The following is an 18,076-nucleotide window of genomic DNA, read 5'->3' as shown; positions in this document are numbered from 1 at the left end:
TCTGCTAACTCCCCCAAAGTATCTAGCTTTGTAAGTCTATAAACTACAACACTATTATGGAAAATGTGGGGCTTTGATCCCTATAGATAGAGTGCTCATGGATTCCAAGAAAAGCTAGTCTTCATTTACATAAATCATAGACAGTATTAAGCCTGGCTAGAGAAGTGAACATCCTAGGCTGTCAAGAGTGGCAGAATTATTATAATCCTCTTTAAAGCCAGCTCCCAGAGGTAACCAATCATCTGGATACTCTGACATTCAACCATTCCATCTAACTGGTAAGCTGTAAATGCTCACAAACACTTGGTTAACATCTGTGGCATACTTTTGAACTCCAAGTTAACAGTTGTCATGGATTGGCTCCGTCAGTTAGAAGTACTTGAGGCACTTTTCTCTTTGAGTGGCATTCGGCTTTATACAAAGAGGCATATTGTGACAGTCCCCTAAAGAATTTGTTATTGAGTGTGAGAAGAGAAGACGGTTGAAAATGTCCAAGCAGATTCACATGACTTATAGACTTAAGTATCAAACATATTTCTTGTTCTCCTGCTGTCATTGTGTTTAAGCTACTTTTATATTAATGAACTCTGGCTGAATTAAGGAGCAAAAAATTAGAAGGGAAAGGGGAACAGTGGCCGAAAAACAGATAGTTGCCCTTTGTATTGTTTCCATCCATGCAGATATGAAGCCGATAAAGTGGATGTGTGCACCAAAAAGCCGCTTCTTATGGTGTACCCAGATGTTTGCTGCAGTGTTGTATTTGCAGAGCCTGTGTTTGTTGTTGAGAAAGCCTTTGGGTATTGCCATCTTAATGAAGCCCCTGCTTTCCTAAAGATGGTAAATAACATTGCTTTTTTGCAGACTTGTTCGTCTGTAGCATTTTGCCAACTTCATTGATTCATTCGACTGAATTTATTGAGCACGTACAGTGTGCAGAGCACTGTACTAAGCGCTTGGGAGAGTACAATGGAACAATAAACAGATACATTCCCTGCCCACCACGAGCTTACAAGAACACAGTCATCAGCTTCGTGGGCAAAAAAAAGGAAGTGGTGTTGCCCTCCTCCAGCAAAGACTTTGCAAAGTCCCAAGAAACAGGCTCAAGACCAGTGGCAGTGGCTGCATAAAACAAATCCGCTACCAGAGGCAGGAACTAGCTTTTCACGCAAACAACATGGAAAGTACATGCCAGTCTTTTTGGCCACACAAACTGACACAGATCATGGAACACCCTCTCGAGACTAAAGGACCATCCTTGATGCTGAGACTTCAGGATTGAGAACCTGTGTGAAGGAATTGATTGCAATACTAGTAGTTTGTGCCACACCACTCACATTCTATTCCCTTCATTCAATTCAATCAGATTTATTGAGTGCTTACTGTGTGCGAAGCATGGTACTAAGCGATTCATCCTTGCTTGACATGCTCCCGTGGGGGCACAGAGGGCAACAACCTTCAAGCTTATAGGCAGGCAGGGGTTCAACAGGCTGGGAAGGGCACATAGACGGGTTTTTTTTTTAGGTGTAAGAACCATTTACAGTCATAGTGACAGCAGCACAGGGCTAAAGTTATGTGTTAATCCCATCACGGAGCAGGCAGTTGCCTTAATACCTGCTGTGGTCTTCGGGATCCACGTTAGAAAGCCTTACTCCCCCACTTCAAAGCCTTATTGAAGGCACATCTCCTTCAAGAAGCCTTCCCTGTCTAAGCCCTCCTCTCCTCTTCACTCACTCCCTTCTGCGCCGCTTTTACTTGATCCTTCATTCATCCTCCCTCCCATAGCACTTATGTATATGTCTATACCTGTAATTTATCTATTTATATTACTGTTGTCTCCCCCTCTAGATTGTGAGCTTGTTGTGGGCAGGAATGGGTCTATTTGTTGTTCCACTGTATCCTCCCATGCGCTTAGTAGAATGCTTTGCACTCACTAAGCACTCAATATATACGACTGAAGGAATGAATGAAAGCTTGCTTTCAAGGTTCCTGCTAGACTCCATATGGGCCACCCTAGGTGGTTCTCTGAACATAAACTGACGATACTGCTGGGATTATCCCAGCAAGCTCTCCCAAGTTGAATCCAGGACTGCTAGGTGTCTCCATTGGCCCCAAAGTAGGGCTCGTACACGCACAGAATGACCTCACTCTCAGTAAACTCAATTTTTTTAAAAAGTAAAAGATACACACATCCACCCAGGGGACTATATTATTTGAAAATAATGGAAGAACCTCAACCTTCCTTCCTATTTAGACAGTGAGTCCCATGCGGGACAGAGACTGTGTCCAACCTAATTCACATGTATCTATCCCAGTGCTTAGGAGAGTGTTTGACACCTAGTAAATACTTAATAAATATCACTTAAAAAACCCTCTCTTGTTCACACCCTGCCTGGCACTCTGTTCCCATTCAAATCCAACATAAAACATCTCTCCCCATTTTGAAAGCCTTTGTATCGCCTCCAAGAGACCATAGTTGATTAATTTCTAAACTCCCTATTATTTAAACCCCATACATCTGCCTCCTAAGGACTTAAGTACTTACAACCTCCCATAACACTTTTGTATGCTTTATGATGTACCACTACTTAGGCATTAACTCTTGTACATAAGCCGTGTATAACTATACGTCCAGAAAGCCTTTGGGGGTGGAGTACTCAAGTGCTTAGGGGGTGTGAAAGCACTGAGTTGGGGATATAAGGATTTAAGGTGAGCAGGGGCTTCCTGGTCTAAATGTGGTTTCAGAAGGGCTTTGAAGATGGGGAAAACTGTTATTTGTCTGATATAACGGGGAAAGGAATCCCAGACTGGGGGAAGGGTGGGGGTAAGACATCAGTGTGGACTAATGTTGGTATTTGTTAAGCGCTTACTATGTGCCGAGCACTGTTCTAAGCGCTGGGGTAGACACAGGGGAATCAGGTTGTCCCACGTGGGGCTCACAGTCTTAATCCCCATTTTACAGATGAGGGAACTGAGGCACAGAGAAGTTAAGTGACTTGCCCACAGTCACACAGCCGACAAGTGGCAGAGCCGGGATTCGAACTCATGAGCCCTGACTTCAAAGCCCGTGCTCTTTCCACTGAGCCACGCTGCTTCTCTACAGAGAGAACAAAACATAGTAAGTAGGCTAGTCTGAGAAGAACAAAGAGTGTGATCAGGGGTGTAGTGGGAGGCAAGAGTGGATAAGGAAAAAGGGAAAGATCTGATTGAGTGGCTTAAACCCAGTCATTTCTATTTGTTGCAGAAAGGACTGGACAACCATTAGAGGTTTCTGAGGAGTGGAATGAGGGCACTGGGCGTTTCAGAAGGGGATTAAAGGTCTGAAATAGTTGGTGGGAGCCATGGGCTCGAGGGAGAAATTGGATCGCTGAGTGGAAAAGAGGGCAGAGTTGTAGCAGGTAAGGATGACGAGTGGCGAAATCGGTCTGGTACCTGGATTTCTACCAACAGCAGAGCATGGCATGAGAGCAGGAGCAGACAAAGTGTATTCTGGATTTAAGTCAAGGCTGGAGGTGGTAGTGTGAGATGGACGCAGGGAAGTCTAAATGAAAACTAAATTTTATTTTTAATACGTTTTACGTAAATGTCCTTTCAGTCTATTGGAAAAAAGGAAACAATATGAGTTACTGATGCATCGATCAATTCAAATACAAAGCATAGAACATTCCATCAGACCTAGTCCAGCAATTACCGTACTCACGTTACATTCATGTCTCTGGAGAATTAACCTTCAGATATCATTTTTTTTCCCCTTAAAAACATAGTTCAGCAGGCTTCAATGTTATTTTATAAACTGAAGATTTATACTTATGTTGAGGCTTGATTATAATTTTTAGGTTTAAAAATGGCATTATCAAAAACCTCTCATTTGCTGAAATTGCCATAATCCAAAGTACCATTTACTTAATGTTTCACAGATGTATGATGCCAAATTATAACTCATCTTATAAACTATACCGAATTATAAAAAACAAATGCTTCCAAACATGTTTTCTTTCATTTTGCTGACATTTACCCAGAAAGCTATTTTGAAAGTGTTATTTATTTGTTCTTCGTGCTGCATAAATGAAGCACTCACCCCCTTCAAATCCAATCTATCATTATTCGGACTCATTAATCGCCCTCCATTTTAAGGCACCATTGTGTATAATCTTTTAGTGGAGTCATATGCTACTTCGTCATGTTTTTAACTGGATCTTTTATTTTCTCGCTCTTGACCTTCAAACCAGAGGCTTAGTCATTACTGAACTGTTGCTGCAGTGCTGTTCTGCTCTGTGATAAAGCCTATTATTGTCATATGCCACAAATGCTTTTAGTTAATTGATGTTTAGCGCTTACGAAGTCTTTATTTCTGTGAAAGGAGTATTGGTGTCAGAATGGGGTGTACTGAAGCACTTGATAAAATTCAACAGCATCGGGCTCTGGGTTTGGAATAAGATTGTTCGGTAAATCCTCTGGACTATAAACTTGTCATGAGCAGGCAACATGTCAACCAACTCTATTATACTGTACTCGCCCAAGGGCTTAGTACAGTGCTCTGCACACAGTAAGTGCTCACTGAATAAGTACTGATTGAAAAAGTCCTTTTGGGTGTGCAGACATATACAAATAAAAGAAAAAGTATGATGATACTAGCTAGCTTTCAGTGATTGTAAAAGGGATGATTTTCCTCCGAATGTTTTGTTTGACAAACTGCATATATACCGTACTTCAGAGAACACTTGTTTTGTACTGTAGAGAACAGTGGGGTCACAGAATGTAAGCCCGTTGTGGGCAGGGATTGTCTCTCTTTATTACTGTGCTTTCCTAGCGCATAGTACAGGTAAGCTCTCAGTAAATACAACTGAATGAATAAATAGGTTTGGCAGGTAAAATTATTGCATAAACTTTGTGCAGTATTGACTGCCCATGTACTATCTTGCTGCATCCACTGCCCCATTGGGAACATATCAAACCATCTTCAAAACATTATTAAAAAAGTGTTTCCTCCAGGAAGCCTTTCCTGACTACGCTCCCATCTCCCCATCCTCTTCTCCCTCTCTTCTGCATCGTCTATGCACTTGGGTCCCAGCTCTACCACTTGTCTGCTGTGTGTCCTTGGGCGAGTCACTTCACTTCTCTGTGCCTCAGTTCCCTCATCTGTAAAATGGGATTGAGACTGTGAGCCCCAAGTGAGACAGGGAGTGTACCCAACCCGATGTGCTTGTATCCACCCCAGTGCTTAGAACAGGGCCTGGCACATAGTAAGCTATTAACAAATACCAGAATTACTTGTTATTATTAGCCCCCACAGCTTTTGGATACTCGCTCCATCCTACCATAATTAATGTAAAGAGCCTTACACTCTGCTGCTTCCCCTGTTCATTCATTCAATCATACGTAGTCAACCCAAGCACTGTACCGAGCGCCCGGGAGAGTACAACGTAACAATAAACAGACACATTCCCTGTCGACAATGAGCATCTGGAATGTATTTTAATGCCCGTCTCCTTCACTCGAATGTAAGCTCTTTGAGGGCAGGGATCATGTCTGCCGCCTCTACCGTACACCCCACAGCGCTCGGTGCAGTGCTCCGCACACAGTAAGCATTTATAAATAGCATTAATTGACTATCTGAGGGACGACTGGCAGGAAATGAAAGCGTACAAGTGGTACTGCTAGTTTTATAATCAATTCCTTCATCCAGATCCTCAGCCGGGCAATATCTGTATCTGAAATGAGGCTCATCTGTCGTTTATAGTGGATGGCTCCGTCGCCAGCAGAGAACCGTAGGTAGATTAATCGCTGAATACACAAGTAGTATAAAAGCAATATATAAAACTTCATGACGACCAAATGATTCATTTTCACATTTTGTGAATTAAATAAATGCATTTCTTTAAAAGAAACACAGCAAAGCACTCACAAATTTGGAATTAGTTCACTTTCCCGCTTCCCTAGATATATATATTAACACTTGACATTACTAAAGTACACACACAAAAAATTAATGAACATAAACAACACTTACAAAAGCTTAACTGGCGACTTTCACAAAATTCTGCATACTGAGCGGAGTCCATCGTTCGAGTTTGCCTTTCTGCTCTCTGAAAGATTAAAGGTAATTCATACAGTTAAAGGCCCCCAAATTTTAAAAAAAGTATTAAAACAAGGTGTCATCCTTGGAGATATCAATTTTCTAGGATTTCCTTAATGTCAACCTTGATGCATACTTCACTTTACAGCTCCAATTCCTCAAATGGAAAAAAGGGCAGAACAGTCTAATTGATATGACTGAAGGTTAATTTTTTCCCCAAATTGAAGGTTTAAAAGCTTACAGACAATCTTTTGGAAATCCAATGGTACCAAATTTAAGAATTTGGGACTTACATAAGACTGACATATCAAAATGGAACTTTTTTTCTATAAAACTACAATATTAAGTACTCTGGCTTCAATCTTCTAAGCGATTAATACCTCAGATGAAATTAATTTGAATTACTGTTGCTAAAGGAGAAGAGAAAGCAAAATTCTCCAAAGCTAGCTTTTTCCTGGTGCCATTCTGCTTTATTCACACCTTTTTTTTTTTAGGAAGGTAAGGTAAACAGCTGAATAAACAAATATTACTTAATACATAGCTACATGTTCTGTATCTTCTAATTTTTTAAAGGGAGGCAGCCAAAAGAATCCATATATTTCCTCTGAGCAAGAATGTAGAGTCAGAGTTAGCAAGATCATATTTTAAACCGGAAAGAAAACCAAGGAAAAAATAAGCACCATAGTGCCTTTAATCAAAGTTCATACAGGAGTCTGAGTCTGGTACATCTTGGGTTTATTTAATCAATTGTATTTATTGTGCACTTGCTGTGTTCTGAGCACTGTACTGAGCACTTGAGAGAGTACAATATACAAGAGTTGGTAGACACATTCCCTGGCCACGACGACTTTACAGTCTAGAGGTGGTTTCTTGAGCCAGATAAGTGGATGGTTTGCTGTGGCATAACCTACAGTGATAATCATTCTTCATCTAGAGTTTGCTTTGTTTTGTTTTTGTGGGATTAGTTAAGTGCTTACTATGTGCCAGGCACTGTGCTAAACTCTGGGGTGGATACAAGCTAATTCTCTCAGGCACAGTCAGCCCTACACTGCAAGCCCTATGAAGGACATGGAGCCCTATGAAGGACATGGAGCCCTATGAAGGACATGGATTGTGTCCCACCTGAAAAACTTGTATCTTAGAACAGCGCTTAGAAGAGTGCTTGACACATCGTAAGCACTCAGCAAATACCAAAAAATAAAAATAAACACCAATAAGATGGATGGAAATTCACAGGGATACAACAAAGGTGGACAGTGTCAGTCAGTCAATCTTTACTGTGCGCAGAGCACTGTACTGAGTTGGGGAGTACAATAAAACAGTCGTGTTTCCTGCCCACAACAAGCTTACAGTCTCGAGGAGAAACAATCATATTTACTGAGTATTGTGTGCACAGCACTGTACCAAGCGCTTGGGAGAGTACAATATAACACTGTAACAGACACGTTCCCTGCCCACAACAAACTTATATTCTAGAGATATTAACATAATGACAATTACAGATATGTACATGAAGTCCTGTGGGATTGGGAGGGAGGATGAATAAAAGGAGTAAATCAGGGTGACGTCTAAGGGAGTGAGAGAAGACGTTCCTCTCCTCCTCAAGCGGGTTAGGGTGGGCTGGAATCTGGGGTTTTGAAATGACCTTGTCTCACACTTTCACTGACCAAACCTCGGTCTTATCAGATCGGCCACATATTTCCAGGACCTGCCCGCATCTGATATGGGTCAAGTTTTCTTTTAACCTCTGATGTATGGCATTGTACGCATTCAGAATCTATTCTTTAATCAGTCAGTGGCGCGTATTGAGCGTTTACTAAATGCACAGCACTGTACTAAGTGTTTGGCGGAGTACGATGCAAGAGTTGGCAGACACATTCCCTGCCCACAAGCCTACAGTTTGGAGGGGGATGTCATACATTGATATAAATAATTTATAATATATAATTTAAATATATAGTTCTTGGGTTAGAGCTTCCAAAACTCATGTTCTGGGTGGAAATCTAGAACATTCCAGATGAGACAGCTGGAAAAAATAAAATTCTGGAACTATTCCAGGCTATCCAGCATGTAAACCTAACCCTATTTGTGAGGGGAGACATACTATAATTACTGCTATTTTTTAAAGTATACTTGTCAGTGCACCATCCATAATAGCTCCAGAGTACCAACGGCCTTGGTAATATGGTTCATCTGCCCATAGGACAAACTTGGTGCCATTTTACTCATCCTCTTAAAAAAAAAAAGACGATTTCTGGCTATTAACATGCATAAATAAGGTCACAGACCTTTTAAAGGAAAGCCTACCTTTTTTTTCCCTGGTAACGGAATATAAGCAACATACCACGAATACCTGTATGAAGGTCTCGGAGCTAAGATTTTTCAAGTTCTAATCCTCGCTCTGCTACTACTGATTCATTGTGTGAGGCCCTGAGCAAGTCCCTTAATCATTCAGCATTTCAGTTTTCTCTTCTGCAAAACAGGGATAATAATGCATAATTGCCTAACTCACTGGGGTGTTGGGAGGATTATTTAGTTGAAATGCATAAAGCCCCTTGAAAATGAAATGTTCTATACGCTTTGATGCTCTTCAAACTTGGGTATTAGTCATCTTAAAAAAAGTGAAGTGTATCTGGAATGTCTCTTCATTCTTTCTCTTCCCATTTCCCCAGGTGCAGCTTATGCTTCAATTGACTGCATGCTTAAGACAGAGCAACAAGTGCCGTTCAAATGTCCTATGAATGACGTTCTGTTTCATGTCAGAAGCAGTGGGTGGCGGGGAGGGATGTTGGAAGCTGCAGACACAAGGCCTGGAACCTCCGTGCTATTGGAGATCCAGCTTTCCCTGATGTCTGATGCCCTTTCCTCTCCATCCAAAGAGCTACTAACTCTCCCCCAAGTCTGGCCTGGAACTCCCTCCCTCCTTAAATCCGACAGACAATTGCTCTCCCCGACTTCAAAGTCTTCATTGAAGGCACATCTCCTCCAAGAGGCCTTCCCTGACCAAGCCCTCTTTTCCTTTTCTTCAATTCCCTTCTGCGTCAGCCTGACTTGCTCCCTTTATTTATCCCCTCTCAGCCCCACAGCACTTACGTGCATCTCTAAGTTATTTATTTATATTAATGTCTGTCTCCCCCTCTAGACTGTAAGCTTGGGACTGTGTCTCTTATATTGTACTCTCCCAAGCGCTTAGTGCAGTGCTCTGCACACAGAAAGTGCCCAGTAAATACCATCAAATGATTACTACACTGATCCAAGCCCGTATCACACTCTTCTTGACTATTGCATTTTCCTCCTCGCTGACCTCCCTACCTTTCAACTCACCCTACTCCAGTCCATACTTCACTCTGCTGCTCGGATCATTCTTCTTAAAACAGAAAATAGAGTACGGTCCACATCGCTCCACTCCTCACTGGTTGCCCATCTACATCTGCATCAAACATACATTCCTTACTACTGGCTTTAAAACAATCAGGTGGCTCTACTCCTCCTTCCTTACCTCACTTATTTCCTACTGCGACCCAGCCTGAACACACAGTTCCGCTAACGCCAGACTACTCAGGGAGCCTCCATCATACCTATCTCGGCACTGACCCCTTGCCCGCATCCTCCCTCTGTCTGGGAACTCCTTCCACCTCCATATATGCCAGACCACCACACTCCCCACCTTCAAAGCCTTATTAAAATCATCTCTCTTAGGGGACGTATCTGTTGGGTTGTTTTGTCGTACTCTCCCAAACGCTCAGTACAGTGCTCAGCATACAATAAGTGCTCAATAAATACAACTGATTGATTAATCTCTCCCAAGGGGCCTTTCCCAACCTCTAAGCCCTCATTTGCCCCGCTCCTTCTCCCTTCCGCGTCACCTATGTGCTTGGCTCTGTACCCTTTACACACTTGATTTTCACCCTCAGCTGCTTATCATTTATGCACATATCTGTAATTTTAATGTCTGTCATCCCCTCTAAACTGTAAGCTCCTTGAGGGCAGGGAACCTGTCAACCCACTCTACTGTACTCTCCCAAGAACTGAGTTCAGTGGTCTGCCCACAATAAGTGCTCAATAAATACAATTTATTGATTGGGTCAGCCACTTCCTTCTTTCACTGCTGCTGGGATCTTCTAGACTGTGAGCCTGTTGTCGGCAGGGAATGTCTCTCTTTGTTGCTGAATTGTACTTTCCAAGCGCTTAGTACAGTGTTCTGCACACAGTAAGCGCTCAATACGGACTGAATGACTGATTGAAGCAACAACCCTGTGCGTTAGGGTGAGGAGGCTCAGAAACAATCCCTCCCATTATTATCAACATCATCATCTTGATCAATTAGCATTTACTTAGCACCTACTATATGTAGAGCAGGATACTACCAGCTGTGGAATATGTAATTGAAGTAGAAGACTGTAGTCCCTAAATTCAGTGGGCACACAGAATCCTAAATGAGGAAGAGTTGGACAGTTGGTTTGGGAGAATCAAAGAGGGTGGCACTTGACAGGCTGAAGTAATTCCCTGCCAATCTTATCGATATCTTGCATCTTTCTCCAGCACTTAGTTTGATGCTTCACACATTGTAAACGCTTAATGAATGTCATTACCTCTTCAACTACTCAGGTTCATTCAAGGGACATAACATACACTGCAAAAGTTCGATAAATATCCTGCTTTTCTCCCTACCAAAGATGTTTCTCTGGAAAAGTGATCATTAGTATTTTCTGTGAGACGCTAATAGACTATAAAGATATAATTAATCTCCTTAAATCAACCAATCAAGGATATTTATTGGGCACCTGAGTACAAAGCATTATACTAAGCACTTGAGATGGAACACAGAAGCAAAGCAGATGCAGCCTGTCCCCAAGGGATAACAACACAATGCGGGAGACAGGCAGGCAAAAGATATTCACCAACAGAGCAGGAGGAAAAAACAAGGCTATAACAGGAGGTAGTACATTTATAACTGGTTGAAAAACAAAATAGTAGAATAGATGAAGAAAAATATGCACATGTACATATGTGACAAGGAAAGGAAAAAAATCTAAGTGTTTTAATTAAGGAATTATTAATTATGGTATTTGTTAAGCGCTTACTATGTGCCGAGCACTGTTCTAAGTGCTGGGGTAGATACAGGGTAATCAGATTGTCCCATGTGGGGCTCACATTCTTTTTTGATCCCCATTTTCACAGATGAGGTAACTGAGGCACAGAGAAGTTAAGTGACTTGCCCAAGGTCACACAGCAGACAAGTGGCAGAGACAGGATTAGAACCCACGACCTCTGACTCCCAAGCCCTTTCCACTAAGCCACGCTGTTTCTTGGTCCTCATAACATCCTTGAGTGAGAATGGGTCAGATTATAACTTAAAAACAGGAAGGTTACAAGGGCAGAAAGACAAATCATCGGTAATTCAAGGGGTCAAGTACAAGCCAGCAACCTTATTCATGATGAGTGGCTGACTAAATAACAGTTGCTAACACCAAAGATCTGGAAGCAGTGTGGGTTAGTGGAAAGAGCATGGGCCTAGGAGTCGAAGGACCAGGGTTCTAATCCCAGCTCTGCCATTTGCCAGCTGTGTCACTTTGGGTAAGTCACTTCACTTCTCTGTGTCTCAGTTTCCTCATCTGTAAAATGGGGATTAAATCCTACTCCCTACTACTTAGACTGGTAGCTCCATGTGGGACGGGACTGCATCCAACCTGATTATTTTTTTTCTACCCCAGCACTTAGTACAGCGCTTGGCATATACTAAGTGCTAAGAGATACCATAATAATTATTATGATGATCTGCATCCCTTATTCTTAACCCAAGCCCTAATCCTAAGCAGTTCTAAATGGTCTGAACTCCTTGGATAGTAGGCAGCTGGATGGGGTATGTTTGATGAGGACTAATTCATATATTCTGATTTAGAAAATCTGAAGGTCACCACTCACACCAGTGTAGCACCCCCCAGGGCTAAGCTCTGCTTTGGCATGTTGAACAATAGGGAAGATATGGGGTCTTTCACTGGTCACCTACCAGCGGCTCCTATCGATCCATCAGTCCACAGTATTTACTGAGCACTTATTTTGTGCAAAATATTGCGCTAAGTCATTGGGAGAGTACACTACTGTTGGTAGGGACAATTCCTTCCCTCAAAGAGCACACAGTCTAACAGATTGTAACACCATCATCTTTCTGCAGATGATTTCCAAATTTACATCTCCAGCCCTAAATCCTTCTCCTTCTCTGTAGCCTAATATTTCCTCTTGCCTTCAGGACATCACTACTCGGATGTCCCATCGACACCTCACACTTAACATGTCCAAAACAGAACTCATCTCCCCACCCAAACTCTGCCCTCCCCTTGACTTTCCCATCACTGCAGACAGCACCACCATCCTCCCTGTCTCACAAGCCCGTAGCCTTGGCATTATCCTTGACTCATCTCTCTCTTTCAACACACATATCTAATCTATAGCCAAATCTTGTCAGCTCTTCCTTCGGAACATCGCTAACATCTAGCCTTCCCTCTCCATCCAAAATGCTACCATGTTGACCCAAGCATTTATTCTATTCTGCCTTGATTACTGTATCTGTCTCCTTGCCGACCTCCTGCTTTTGTCCACTTCTGTCCATACCTCTCTCTGCTGCTGGATCATTCTATGAAAAAAAAACAACCAAAAACGAACAACAACAACAAAAACTCAGTCCATGTTTCCCCATTTCTCAAGAATCTCAGTGCATCCACCTCTGCATCAGAAACTCCTTTCCATTGGCTTTAAAGCACTCAATCACCCTCCTACCTCACTTCACTGATTTTCTACTACAGTCCAACACATTCACTTTGTTCCTCTAAACACCAACCTACTCACTGCACTTCAATCTCATCTATTTTGCCACTGACTCCTCATATACATATCCTGCCCCTGGCTTGGAACACCCTCTCTCTTCATATCTGACACAACATCTCTCCTCCGATCTTCAAAGCTGAATTAAAATCACATCTCTTCCAAGAGGCCTCCCCCAGCTAAGCTTTCCTTTCCGCAACTCCCTCTCGTTTCTGTTTCACCTTTGCACTTGGATATGTACCCTTTATTCACTCTACCCTCAGTCCCACGGCATTCATGTACATATCCATAAATTATTTCTTTTCACATCTGCCTCCCCCTCTGGACAGTAAGCTCGCTGTGGGCAGGGATCGTGTCTACAACTCTATTATACTGAACTCTCCCAAGTGCTTAGGACAGTTCTGTGCACACAGTAAGCTCTCAGTAAATATGACTGATTGCCCGAATACCGCACAAAATACCTAAAAGGCATTATATTTAGATGTATCTGAATCCCACTGCATTTTTTCTGCCTTGATGTTGGTTTGGATGGGAACAGGTCCCAATGCTTTTATCATGCCTAGTCTTGATTCCTTTTATCAAAGTCTCTTCCCAAGCCCTCTTGACCCTGCAATTTGTGAAGTTTATCCTAGGTTTTCTTATTTGTTTGCTCTTTAAGTGGGAATGAGAACAAAATCTGGCTCTAATCATTATGAAGTTTAGAATGATGAATTTGATTGATAATTTGATTATAGGACCTTCTATCTCATTCCTCCAAGAATGATTTTGCCCTCATTATTGAGGGGGAAGCTGGAATGAAAGAATTTAAGCACTTTGTTAACTGGTCTAAGACAAGGAGCTACAAGATGCCTGATCAGTTTGAAAGAGTGCCAGAGACTTTGAACAGACTGTAAGCAACGTGTTTCATGTCATTCCTATCATCAGTCAAACAGTAAATAAGCCTGGCTTATATCTCCTGGATAGGCCCTCATTCCACATTATTTCCTAACTGGAGCTATAATTCGAACCTCCAAGTACTATACCTTGGTGGTCCTTCACACCACTCTGAGAAATGTCTGGAAATAAACAAAAGGGAAGAAATGAGAAGTGTGGTGAAGTAATGGGATTTGACAAAGGTAACTCAAGAGCAGGAAGTGGGCTAGAAAGTCACTGGGACTACTTGCAGACAGAGGGGTAAAGGGGCACTTAGGGATGGAAAGGAGCTAGCCGAGAAGCTTAATCGATTATTTTGTTCACCAAGGAAGATGCTAATGCGATTCCTAAAAGTTTTTTCCCCCCTCACAGATAGGTCAGTAAAGCTAAATCACAAAATAGTGACCACACAGGATGTTTTAGACCAAATTCATACAAATCATCAGGCCCAGATGCCACTCAGCCGGACGTTCTGAAGGAAAGCAGAGGGGAAGTTGCAAACTCTAGGCAAGAGTGTGAAATCTATTTATTCAGATGGACATTACACCTAAGGATGGGAGGATCTCCACGATTAACCCAACCTCAGAAAAATAGTTCTAGAGGTGATCCTTGGAATTGATGATAGGTGAGTCGCATGTCTAGCAGCATTTATAATTACATTTAAGGTCAATGAACAGTTACAGGAGCACAATTTGTGGTGGGTAGAGACAACATGGTCACTGGAAGGGAAAAACCTTGGCTCATCTCTTAGAGTTCTTTAGCAGGGAATGTGTCTGTTGTACTGTTATGTTATACTCTCCCAAGTGCTTAGTCCAGTGCTCTGCACTCAGTAAGCACTCAATAAATACAATCTTTCCCTCTAACCACCCATCAATCAATAGCATTTATCGAGAGTTTATTGTGTGCAGGGCATTACGCTTAGTGCTTGGGAAAGTACACTATAATACAGTTGGGCGATACGGTTCCTGCCCAGAAAGATCTTATAGGATATAGGGGGAGAAAGACTGAGAGCTCATTGTTGGGTAGGGACTGTCTCTATTTGTTGCTCAATTGTACTTTCCAAGCGCTTAGCACAGAGCTCTGCATGCAGTAAGCGCTCAATAAATATGACTGAATGAATAAATGATTGAAGACATAAATTACAGGTAGGGGAAATATCAGACAGGAAACTCGTTGAAGGCAGGGAATGTGTCTACCAACTCTGTTATATTGTACTCTCCTAATCACTTAGTACAGTGCTCTGAACACATGACCAGGTATGGGTTGGATATAAGCAGTCACTGGAGGAAATGCTGAAAAGAAAGATCAGTTAGAGAAGTATGAAGATGACAAAAATATTACAGTATCCCAAAAGTGACTGGGTCCAACAGCAGATATGTAGCTGCAGCAGGTTCACATAATATATGTGAAATGTGGTCCCCTGCCTTTGAGGAGTTGCCAATCTAACGTGATAAGGACTAAGAGGTATGAGAGAACTGTTATATTAATATAATCCATGGATTTTACTTCATTCCACAATTAAATGTGTTAAAAAAACCTGTTATATTAATATAATCCATATAATCCATGGATTCTCAGGTGGTGAGAATTTTGTAAATTCATCCACTAGATTGTTAAATTCTCTCAGCACAGGGAATGTGTTCATTTCTTCTATTATATGCTCCCAAGCACTTACTGCAATCCTCGGCACAGAGTAACTGTCAAGCCTGGACTGTGAACCCGGTGTGAGCAGGGATTGTCTCTCTATTGCTAAATTGTACTTTCCAAGCGCTTAGTACAGTGCTGTGCACACAGTAACTGCTCAATAAATATGACTGACTGAATGAACACAGTAAGCGCTCAATAAATAAGACGGATTGATAGTGGAGTATAAGGCTATTTATATGTGCTGTGGGACTGTGGTGACAGATTAACTGCCTTTTAAAACTGTTTACGTGTTTACGAAGTCTTTGACAAAGTTCCACGCTAAAGGCTTTAAAAACACCCGAGAAGCCATGGCAGTAGGAGAATGGTTTCTCATGGATATAAAACTGGACATTGCTCATTGTTAGGCAGGGAACGGGTACACAACTCCGTTGTAGTACTCTCCTAAGTGCTTAGTATAGTGAGGCATAGGGAACTCAATAAAACAGGAGGTTGTGTAGCATGAAAATGTCAGTAGGTTCAAGGATGAGGTCAAATCATGAGGTACTGGAGAACAGTTGGAGGGGAAAGTTTAGGCAGCTGAGTTGATACAGATCTAACCGTGAGGATGGACTTCAAGGAAGGCAAGGATCATATAGTTCCTGCAAGCACCCGGTTGCCACTGTTGGAGATATAATAATGGACTGAATGGAACATTGCTCTGACACGATAACGGCATTTGTTCTATCTGTACATTAAACTCTTGTAATAAAAGCTGGTTTACCTTGAGGCTCCTGGATCCCCTCCCAACTACTTCAGACTGAGTAGCTTCTATCTATTTCAGTGTTTAGTACAGTGCCTGGCACATAGTAAGCACTTTGAAGTCAGAAGGCATGAGTTCGAATCCCAGCTCTGCCACTTGTCAGCTGTGTGACTGTGGGCAAGTCACTTCACTTCTCTGTGCCTCAGTTACCTCATCTGTAAAATGGGGATTAAGACTGTGAGCCCCACATGGGACATCCTGATTCCCCTGTGTCTACCCCAGCGCTTAGAACAATGCTCGGCACATAGTAAGCGCTTAACAAATACCAACATTATTATTATTATTATTATTGAATACCATTAAAAAATTGGCATTTACACATGCGCTTTACCAAAGGTCTTGCTTCAGGGATTTTTACTTAATTCCACAATTAAATGTGCTAATAAAAATTTTATTGACTGATAACTGAATTTATGCATAATACTGCTTCAACTAATGACAACTATTGTCTAAAAGCATCCCTACACTAATGGTTACTATTCACAATAAGCACTTTTTACTCAAACAAAATGGTCATGAGCCACCTATAAAGGATTTGAAGATCTCACTTTCAAATGACCAATCACTGGCTTTATACATTTTGTGAAAAAACCCTATTACATTATTTGTGTACATATATTCCATATTATATATAAATACAAATTGTTCAGCCCAAGGAGCTTCAGTGAGTTAAAAGGAAGTATACGTATAGGATGGTCTAATGGAAAGAGAAGGGCCTGGGAGTCAGAGGACCTGGGTTTTAATCCCAGCTCCACCACCTGCCTGCTGGGTGACCTTGGGAAAATCACTTAACTTTTGTGTCTCAGTGTCCTCATTTGTAACATGGGGATTCAATAACTGTTTTCCTTCCTTTTCAGACTATGGACCGCATATGGGAAGGGACTGTGCCCAGACGATTATCTCGTAAACTACCTCAGCGTTTAGTATGGTGCTTGGCATATGGCAAGCAACTAACAAATGCCATTTAAAAACAATTTTTAGATATATACTTCTTGACCTCAGATTTCTATGTGGCATAATATTTAGAAAATACACGAGACCCAGAAATGTACAAAGAGAAGAAAACAGGTCAAACATCTGAACATTACAGCTGCCCATTTTCCACTACAGTGAACAAAAAAACAATCCACAGACACAGAACAGTGCCCTTTTGGAAAGCTTCAAGGTATTAAAAGCAATTTTAGCAGCGTGAGGTAGGTCCCACAGGATAATGGCTTTCCATGTTCTGTTCTGTAGCACTGATCTAACTCTATTGTTTATCTTTTGTTTAATATGTTTGTTCTTCCCACTTCTTGGCTCCCTCAGGGATCAACAACTGGTCATGTCACGAAGGACATGAAAAGACATGGCCATATTAAGATGAATTGCTTGGGGATTAGGGAACAAAATGTGATTTTGCTAACCAGTGTGGTGGTACAATATAGAAAGCCTCACATGGAAGCATATTCTTTAAAAACAAATCCTCTAAGCATTTTTCAGATCTCGGCATCATGAAACCCATCAGAAAGTCAAGCCGCTCCGATCTCTTTACCAAGAAGTGACAGGTTCCCCTGCTGTCACAAAAGAACAAGGGCTCATTTTTCAACTGCCATTCAAAAAAAGTTATTTTCTGGAACCTGTCCAAATGGAAATATGGAATATAATATTCATTAGATTCACTAGCCACTATGAATTCCTCTGTGTTCAGTGCTACATATTAAAATCAAAAGTTGCCACTAAAATCAAAAGTTGTCACTGATAACTCCCTTGGGTCTGGTGTTATCTATTTGGGGGCGGGGTGGGGGGAAGAAATCACTTTAATAATACCTTTTTTTAAAAAAAAA

At 41.7% G+C, this 18,076-nt stretch overlaps 1 protein-coding gene across 4 annotated transcripts in view; it reads right to left on the bottom strand.

Annotated features, from left to right (window-relative positions):
* SUPT3H (SPT3 homolog, SAGA and STAGA complex component) overlaps window positions 1–18,076 on the bottom strand; it is a 389,952-nt gene that overhangs the window by 83,750 nt on the left and 288,126 nt on the right. For all 4 annotated transcript variants that reach the window (XM_039913023.1, XM_029071799.2, XM_039913024.1 and 1 more), the window contains one exon: window positions 6,008–6,083. In XM_039913023.1, the coding sequence (XP_039768957.1) occupies window positions 6,008–6,083 (76 nt within the window). The remainder of the gene's footprint in view (window positions 1–6,007; window positions 6,084–18,076) is intronic.

This window comes from Ornithorhynchus anatinus, chromosome 9, assembly GCF_004115215.2.
Source record: "Ornithorhynchus anatinus isolate Pmale09 chromosome 9, mOrnAna1.pri.v4, whole genome shotgun sequence".
NCBI classification, from domain to species: domain Eukaryota; kingdom Metazoa; phylum Chordata; class Mammalia; order Monotremata; family Ornithorhynchidae; genus Ornithorhynchus; species Ornithorhynchus anatinus.
Note: the sequence above shows the minus strand (reverse complement) of the source record. Positions and strands in the feature narration are given on the sequence as shown.